General features: G+C 48.4%; 1 protein-coding gene across 1 annotated transcript; it reads right to left on the bottom strand.

Annotated features, from left to right (window-relative positions):
• Positions 1-300: 300 nt before the first annotated feature.
• Positions 301-8,805, bottom strand: FLG2 (filaggrin 2). The gene is made up of 2 exons (XM_052637924.1): positions 8,668-8,805; positions 301-7,704 (listed from the first exon to the last, which is right to left on the bottom strand). The coding sequence occupies exons 1-2, from the start codon at positions 8,803-8,805 to the stop codon at positions 301-303; spliced, it is 7,542 nt and encodes a 2,513-aa protein (XP_052493884.1).
• Between the last annotated feature and the right edge of the window lie 776 nt (positions 8,806-9,581).

Raw genomic sequence — 9,581 nt, 5'->3', positions numbered from 1 at the left:
CTTTATTCCAGAGCATCCAAGCACTTTGTCATATAGTTCTACATATGTCCCAAATGCAATTTACTTCTTCCATCAACTATTTTCTAAGAGCTCAATGATTATGGAGCCTTACAAAAAAAGCCTTGTACCAAACAAAAGAAATAGAATACAGTACTACAGTTAAATAGAAAATCAGACATATACCCCCACTACCAAAAGAAAGGATCATGTTAAATATCTTAATTCCATGTTGTGTGTTTCATTTCTCCTTTGGATTAGTTCTTATCTTGAGTTAGTTTGTCTTCCTTTGGTTTCAAATTATTATTCAAAGTAATAGCACCTTTGTTCTTTGATATATTCATAGAGTGGGGTATTGCTATCTAAGTAAAAGGAACCTGAATCTGTTCTCTCTCTTCCATGGTAACCTCTGACCTCAGAGTCTCTTGTCTGCTTATCATCAACATCCTGATTGTATTTTCTCATGGTACCTGATGGACTTGATCCAGACTCTTGCTTTTGCCTTTCCCCACTCCATGTGGTTACATTGCTTGATAAATACCTAAAACTATTTTCTTCAATTCCCAAAGGGGCTTGGCTATCAAGTGAGTGACTGCCACTTGACTGCCCATAGCTGTCCCTTGACTGGCTGTTATTAAATACTTGTCTTTCGTTGGTGCTGAATCCAGACTGACCCTGGATATGTCCTGATTGTCCATCACAGGAACCCTGTGCTGCTAAATTTGTGCTGGATCTTACCAGCTCATGAGAATATGAATCTCCTAAGTGCTGCTGGCTGGATTCATGTACATCTGTTGTATTGAACTCTGATTGTCTATGCCTCAATTCTGACTGTTCATGAATCTTTTCCCCCCAGTATCCCTTACTATCACTATGGGATCTTTGACTTCTAGTTGAACTAGAATCTGAATGGCTGTGGGCTGATAAGGGTTTTCCATGGTCAGATGCAGAGTGGTTACTAAGCTGACTGCTATGAGTAGACCCCAACCTTCCGGACTGAACATGAATATCTCTTGACTGTTCCTGAGTTGTGATTGAATGTCTATGACTAGATCCCTGTCCTCCAGTTGTACAAAATCCAGAGTGATTATGGGAATAAATTGACTGCCCATTACTTATCTCTGATTGCCCAGGACTTGAATCTTGTCTTCCTATTTTGTCAGTTGCTTTTGATCCCATATAGTCAAAACTAGAAATTGATGGTCCATGACTAGATGTTCGCTTAGTGGTAGCTCGGTCTGTTGACCTAAAAGGACTAGAATTACGACTGCTTGTTCTGCTACCACCAGAAGGTCCATAACCAGACTGCCCATAGTCATATTCGGCACTCCCATAACTGCCATGTCTCCAGGCTTGATCTGATCTATGTCTTTGTCTGCCACTAATCTGTGATGTAGAATGACGTTTACCAAAATGGGCATGAGTGTGACTTGACTGTTTGTTTGACCATGTGGATAGTCCCTGACGAGAGTGCACATGTTCGGAGGTGTCTCCTGACTGCCCATGAGCAGTTTGGTGTCTCCCTCTCACTGTGGCTCCTGACTCTCCATGTGGAGACCCAGCCTGCCCATGAGTGGATCCTGAGTGTCTCTCTGAGACTTCTGAATGCCTTTCACTGTCACTAGCCTCACTGTGACTGGATCCCTGTCTTCCTGCCTGACTGGACCCTGACCGTGTAGATTGTCCCTGACTAGAATGGCCATATCTGGTGGTGTCTCCCGACTCTCCATGAGCAGTTCTGTGTCTTCCCCTCACTGTGGCTCCTGACTCTCCATGTTGAGATCCAGCCTGCCCATGAGTGGATTCTGAGTGTCTCTCTGAGACTTCTGAATGTCTTTCACTGTCACTAGCCTCACTGTGACAGGATCCCCGTCTTCCTGCCTGACTGGACTCTGACCGTGTAGATTGTCCCTGGCTAGAATGGCCATGTCTGGTGGTGTCTCCTGACTGTCCATGAGCAGTTCCCTGTCTCCCTCTCACTGTGGCTCCTGACTCTCCATGTGGAGACCCAGCCTGCCCATGAGTGGATCCTGAGTGTCTCTCTGAGACTTCTGAATGCCTTTCACTGTCGCTAGCCTCACTGTGGCTGGATCCCCTTCTTCCCGCCTGACTGGACCCTGACCGTGTAGATTGTCCCTGACTAGAATGGCCATGTCTGGTGGTGTCTCCTGACTGTCCATGAGCAGTTCTGTGTCTTCCCCTCACTGTGGCTCCTGACTCTCCATGTTGAGATCCAGCCTGCCCATGAGTGGATCCTGAGTGTCTCTCTGAGAATTCTGAATGCCTTTCACTGTCACTAGCCTCACTGTGACTGGATCCCCGTCTTCCTGTCTGACTGGACCCTGACCATGTAGATTGTCCCTGGATCGACTGGCCATATCTGGTGGTGTCTCCCGACTCTCCATGAGCAGTTCCGTGTCTCCCTCTCACTGTGGCTCCTGACTCTCCATGTGGAGACCCAGGCTGCCCGTGAGTGGATCCTGAGTGTCTCTCTGAGACTTCTGAATGCCTTTCACTGTCACTAGCCTCACTGTGACTGGATCCCCGTCTTCCTGCCTGACTGGACCCTGACCGTGTAGATTGTCCCTGACTAGTGTGGCCATGTCTGGTGGTGTCTCCTGACTGCTCATGAGCAGTTCCAAGTCTCCCTCTCACTGTGGCTCCTGACTCTCCATGTGGAGACCCAGCCTGCCCATGAGTGGATCCTGAGTGTCTTTCTGAGACTTCTGAATGCCTTTCACTGTCACTAGCCTCACTGTGACTGGATCCCCGTCTTCCTGCCTGACTGGACCCTGACCGTGTAGATTGCCCCTGACTGGCATGGCCATGTCTGGTGGTGTCTCCCGACTCTCCATGAGCAGTTCTGTGTCTTCCCCTCACTGTGGCTCCTGACTCTCCATGTTGAGATCCAGCCTGCCCATGAGTGGATCCTGAGTGTCTCTCTGAGACTTCTGAATGCCTTTCACTGTCACTAGCCTCACTGTGGCTGGATCCCCTTCTTCCCGCCTGACTGGACCCTGACCGTGTAGATTGTCCCTGACTAGAATGGCCATGTCTGGTGGTGTCTCCTGACTGTCCATGAGCAGTTCCCTGTCTCCCTCTCACTGTGGCTTCTGACTCTCCATGTGGAGACCGAGCCTGCCCATGAGTGGATCCTGAGTGTCTCTCTGAGAATTCTGAATGCCTTTCACTGTCGCTAGCCTCACTGTGACAGGATCCCCGTCTTCCTGCCTGACTGGACCCTGACCGTGTAGATTGTCCCTGACTAGTGTGGCCATGTCTGGTGGTGTCTCCTGACTGCTCATGAGCAGTTCCAAGTCTCCCTCTCACTGTGGCTCCTGACTCTCCATGTGGAGACCCAGCCTGCCCATGAGTGGATCCTGAGTGTCTCTCTGAGACTTCTGAATGCCTTTCACTGTCACTAGCCTCACTGTGACTGGATCCCCATCTTCCTGCCTGACTGGACCCTGACCGTGTTGATTGCCCCTGACTGGCGTGGCCATGTCTGGTGGTGTCTCCCGACTCTCCATGAGCAGTTCTGTGTCTTCCCCTCACTGTGGCTCCTGACTCTCCATGTTGAGATCCAGCCTGCCCATGAGTGGATTCTGAGTGTCTCTCTGAGACTTCTGAATGTCTTTCACTGTCACTAGCCTCACTGTGACAGGATCCCCGTCTTCCTGCCTGACTGGACTCTGACCGTGTAGATTGTCCCTGGCTAGAATGGCCATGTCTGGTGGTGTCTCCTGACTGTCCATGAGCAGTTCTGTGTCTTCCCCTCACTGTGGCTCCTGACTCTCTATGTTGAGATCCAGCCTGCCCATGAGTGGATCCTGAGTGTCTCTCTGAGACTTCTGAATGCCTTTGACTGTCGCTAGCCTCACTGTGACTGGATCCCCGTCTTCCTGCCTGACTGGACCCTGACCGTGTAGATTGTCCCTGGCTCGACTGGCCATGTCTGGTGGTGTCTCCTGACTGTCCATGAGCAGTTCCCTGTCTCCCTCTCACTGTGGCTTCTGACTCTCCATGTGGAGACCGAGCCTGCCCATGAGTGGATCCTGAGTGTCTCTCTGAGAATTCTGAATGCCTTTCACTGTCGCTAGCCTCACTGTGACAGGATCCCCGTCTTCCTGCCTGACTGGACGCTGACCGTGTAGATTGTCCCTGGCTAGAATGGCCATGTCTGGTGGTGTCTCCTGACTGTCCATGAGCAGTTCTGTGTCTTCCCCTCACTGTGGCTCCTGACTCTCCATGTTGAGATCCAGCCTGCCCATGAGTGGATCCTGAGTGTCTCTGTGAGACTTCTGAATGCCTTTCACTGTCACTAGCCTCACTGTGACTGGATCCCTGTCTTCCTGCCTGACTGGACCCTGACCGTGTAGATTGTCCCTGGCTAGAATGGCCATATCTGGTGGTGTCTCCCAACTCTCCATGAGCAGTTCCGTGTCTCCCTCTCACTGTGGCTCCTGACTCTCCATGTGGAGACCCAGGCTGCCCATGAGTGGATCCTGAGTGTCTCTCTGAGACTTCTGAATGCCTTTCACTGTCACTAGCCTCACTGTGACTGGATCCCCGTCTTCCTGCCTGACTGGGCCCTGACCGTGTAGATTGTTCCTGACTAGTGTGGCCATGTCTGGTGGTGTCTCCTGACTGCTCATGAGCAGTTCCAAGTCTCCCTCTCACTGTGGCTCCTGACTCTCCATGTGGAGACCCAGCCTGCCCATGAGTGGATCCTGAGTGTCTCTCTGAGACTTCTGAATGCCTTTCACTGTCACTAGCCTCACTGTGACTGGATCCCCATCTTCCTGCCTGACTGGACCCTGACCGTGTTGATTGCCCCTGACTGGCGTGGCCATGTCTGGTGGTGTCTCCCGACTCTCCATGAGCAGTTCTGTGTCTTCCCCTCACTGTGGCTCCTGACTCTCCATGTTGAGATCCAGCCTGCCCATGAGTGGATTCTGAGTGTCTCTCTGAGACTTCTGAATGTCTTTCACTGTCACTAGCCTCACTGTGACAGGATCCCCGTCTTCCTGCCTGACTGGACTCTGACCGTGTAGATTGTCCCTGGCTAGAATGGCCATGTCTGGTGGTGTCTCCTGACTGTCCATGAGCAGTTCTGTGTCTTCCCCTCACTGTGGCTCCTGACTCTCCATGTTGAGATCCAGCCTGCCCATGAGTGGATCCTGAGTGTCTCTCTGAGACTTCTGAATGCCTTTGACTGTCGCTAGCCTCACTGTGACTGGATCCCCGTCTTCCTGCCTGACTGGACCCTGACCGTGTAGATTGTCCCTGGCTCGACTGGCCATATCTGGTGGTGTCTCTCGACTCTCCATGAGCAGTTCCGTGTCTCCCTCTCACTGTGGTTCCTGACTCTCCATGTTGAGATCCAGCCTGCCCATGAGTGGATCCTGAGTGTCTCTCTGAGAATTCTGAATGCCTTTCACTGTCGCTAGCCTCACTGTGGCTGGATCCCCTTCTTCCCGCCTGACTGGACCCTGACCGTGTAGATTGTCCCTGACTCGAATGGCCATGTCTGGTGGTGTCTCCCGACTCTCCATGAGCAGTTCCGTGTCTCCCTCTCACTGTGGCTCCTGACTCTCCATGTGGAGACCCAGCCTGCCCATGAGTGGATCCTGAGTGTCTCTCTGAGACTTCTGAATGCCTTTCACTGTCACTAGCCTCACTGTGACTGGATCCCCGTCTTCCTGCCTGATTGGACCCTGACCGTGTAGATTGTCCCTGGATCGACTGGCCATATCTGGTGGTGTCTCCCGACTCTCCATGAGCAGTTCTGTGTCTTCCCCTCACTGTGGCTCCTGACTCTCCATGTTGAGATCCAGCCTGCCCATGAGTGGATCCTGAGTGTCTCTCTGAGACTTCTGAATGCCTTTCACTGCTGCTAGCCTCACTGTGACTGAATTGCCTTCCTCGCACCTGACTGGACCCTGTCTGAGCAGAATGTCCCTGACTAGAGTGGCCATATCTGGTTGTGTCTTCTGACTGTCCATGAGCAGTTCCAAGTCTCCCTCTCACTGTGGCTCCTGACTCTCCATGTTGAGATCCAGCCTGCCCTTGAGCAGATCTTGAGTGTCTCTGTGAGACTTCTGAATGCCTTTCACTATTACTAGAGGACTGACATGACCCTGATCTATGTTGTCCAAAGCCAGAAGCCTGACTTGAACTTGACCCATGTTGGCCAAAGCCAGATGGTTGTCCTGAGCCCAATTCATGATGGCCATAGGCAGACTGCTGTGATCTACATTCATGGTGTTCAAAGCCCGAGGACCGACCAGAGCTTGAACCAGCTTGGCCAAAGCCCGAGGATTGACCTGAACCAGATCCATGTTGGCCACAAGTAGACTGTCCTGATATAGACTTCTGGTGTCCAAAGCCTGAGGATTGAGCTGAGCCTGATCCATATTGTCCCTCACCAGAGTACTGACATGAGCCTGACCCATGTTGACCATAGCAAGCCTGTCCTGATGTAGACTCATGGTGTCCAAAGCCAGAGGCCTGACCTGAGCCACATCCACAATGTCCAAAGCCAGAGTACTGACCTGAGCCTGACCCATGTTGGCCAAAGCCAGAATATTGACCTGAGCTGGATCTATGTTGACCACATTTAGAAGTTTCATTTGAACTACACCTCTTTTGATGAGAGTTTGAAGAGTATCCACAGGAACCAGATCCATGTTGACTATAAGTAGAAGACTGACTTACTCCTGACCCATATTGTCCACAACAAGAGGACTGACATGAACCTTTTCCCTGTTGTCCTCCACAATTCTGTGGTTGACCACATGTTCTAGATCCATATCCTTTCTGCCTAGTAGACTGGCTACAGGAGCTAGGCTCATGTTGACCATATCCAGAGGCCCAACCTCCTGAGATACATCTATGACCTTCTCCACTACTTCCTGATTGATAACCTGATTGTGTATAGCTAGACTGGTTTCCTTGCTCTCCAAATCTACCTGCCTGACAAGAACTAGAAGTGGTATTTCGTCTTCCACACCCACCTGAATTGCTGGAACCACATGCATGACTTTCCCTCCCACCATCTCCTGAACATTTAGAGCTAGACTCATGTTTTTGTCCTGCATAACTTGACTGAGTAGAGTTTGATTCATATTCATATGACAGACCACCATGACCTCTCCATCTACCACATCCAGACTTGTATTCATCCCCAGATACCCTAGAGGGGCTAACATGTGACTTGTTTCTTTTTCCCTCCAGTTCTCCAGAGCTGGAACCATGCCTTTCTTTGCCATTACTCCATGAGTAACCAGAGCTGGACCCATGGCGCCTTTTTTCAGATCCCTTTTGGTTCTCTGAGCTAGATAAACCACCTTGCCTTCTCAGCCTTCTGGAGCCGGACCCCTGTCTGTGTTTTGGAGTTCCCCTAGAGCCCCCAGAACTATAACCATGCTCCTCTCCCTCACTCCAACTTGAATATCTGTAACCTGAGTTTTGTCCTGATGTATCCTCTTCTTCGCCTTCTGTTTCACTTTCTTCCTCTCGGTGTCGGCGACTATGCCTGTGCTTCTTTGACCCTGAAGCTTTGCAGTATTCTTTGCTGAGAACCTTGTTGCAGGCCATAGCCAGTTTGAATACCATCAGAAGAAACTCAGTAAAGTCCAGTCTTCGGTCATGATCTCGGTCCAGCATATGCATGATGATATCCACTGTGTCTGGATCATCTGGGTTCTGTGTACAAGCAACACACCAAAGAAGATTTGGTCAGCCTCGTCCATATGCTCAGCTAAAATATCTGGGTAAAGCTGTAGAACTGTGGGAGGCTTCCCTTGTGGCTCAGTAAAGAATCTGCCTGCAATGTGGAGACCTAGGTTCGACCCCTGGGATGGGAAGATCTCCTGGAGAAGGGAAAGGCTACCCACTCAAGGATTCTGGCCTGGAGAATTCCATGGGCTGTATAATCCATGGGATTGCAAAGAGTCAGACACGACTGAGGGAAAGTTTGATGTTAGGTATTTTAATCCAATCAAGAAATACTTTAGGCTAAAACAGCCTAACAACACCTAGCAGGTGTGAAGAGGTAATAAAAAAGAATATAGGCCATTGGGATCCTCAGCGCATACAATTCAAGGACCTAAGCTAGAGAAGTAGATTCTCAGGTATGGTAAATAAGGGGGAGCTGAATAAACCAAATTCAGTACCTGGTGTGTTTAACATACATTTAAAGCCTTGCCTGATAATATATTCTATGTTATGATCTATAATTTTGAAGCTAATAACTGAGTCCTTCCCAAGTAAATAGAAAAAAATATTCTTGTATTTTGTTTTCAGTTTTTAGTCACCTTGGTTACTTGATCAACACCTCTTATACATGTTTTCCCTCTCTATATCTTTTCTTCCTCATTTGCTAGGGTAATTTATAAATTGATAGTGCAAATTTATCATTTGCATTTTTAGAAGGAAAAAGCTGGGGACACGAAAAAGTCTGATGGTCTATATGGTGAGAGGAAGAAAATGATCACCTCTTTAAAAATAAATGCTGCCTCAACAGACTTTCTGATGTCCCCCAAAAGTACCACTTATAGTGTGAACTCAAAAACCATGGGGATTGTGCACTTTTTAGCTATTCCTTGGTCATATAACAGAGAACGTACAGGATGCTAGCAGTTTTCAGTACTGGTACATGATCCTCACCTTCAGAATTGGACGAAACTCTTTCTCCAGAAGTTCCTTTAGTTCATCCTTGCTCAGTGTGCCACACTCCCCATCCTGTTTGGTGTATTTGTAGAAAGTATCAATTACGGTGACAACACTTCTCAAGAGATTGGTCATCTTTTTGCAGGTTTAAGTGAACCTGAAGGGGAAAAAAAAATCCTATCATTCAATTTATTTTAAAGTATAAACAGTTGTGATTTTAATAGTAGTCATCCTGATTTTTCAAATATCTTGTCTCTTTAAACCAAAATACCTCAACAAGTAAGAATAGGTCAGGGGTGATACAATACACATAAACACAGTGAAAGCTAATCTTGTTAACTTTGAGTTACTTTGCTAAGATCGAGCCATACATAGCATGTTATTGACTGATCTGGAACTAGATTTCAGATCTCCATGTCCTGGATGAATATATTCTCTACATAGCATCTCTACACTTTGTGTACTTTGGTGTTCTGGGTGTTGTCTTGGGGCTTCCAAAATTTCTAGAACCACCGAGATATATTGCTCCAGTCTCTCTGGCTAGTTTCACTGTTTTTGTTTGTTTGTTTGTTTTTTAAATCGAATGTACCAGACCATCTAACATGCATACCTGCCTCCCTTCTGGGTACCAGAAGCTAAATTGGACTGTTAAGGGATTTAGCAAATTAACAGTGGACAAAGTGGGCTAACTCTACCCTGGTGCTTCAGAAGCATGAGATTGCTCTCATCAAAGCTCACAAGATATCCTAATCTCTGCTTTAACCAAATCTCTGTTTTCTTTCAGTAATCAGGGGAAAAGATTCAGCAATGCAGACCGCAGTTTGACTAGAGGATGATTAGATCTTGGAGCTCTGAAAGTTGCCACTGAACAAGGATGGGTTTCTACAACAGTGCTGGTCTTTTCCCTATTT

Source organism: Budorcas taxicolor, chromosome 3 (genome assembly GCF_023091745.1).
Source record: "Budorcas taxicolor isolate Tak-1 chromosome 3, Takin1.1, whole genome shotgun sequence".
Taxonomy (NCBI): Eukaryota; Metazoa; Chordata; class Mammalia; order Artiodactyla; family Bovidae; genus Budorcas; species Budorcas taxicolor.
This window is presented reverse-complemented; position numbering and strand designations above follow the sequence as displayed.

What these genes read in the sequence shown, in the direction of transcription:
- FLG2 (XM_052637924.1), bottom strand. Translation starts at nt 8,805, where the DNA reads ATGACCAATCTCTTGAGAAGTGTTGTCACCGTAATTGATACTTTCTAC. An exon ending in AGTTTCGTCCAATTCTGAAG is followed by an intron (nt 7,705 to 8,667) that starts GTGAGGATCATG and finishes GCTTGTACACAG; the next exon opens with AACCCAGATGATCCAGACAC.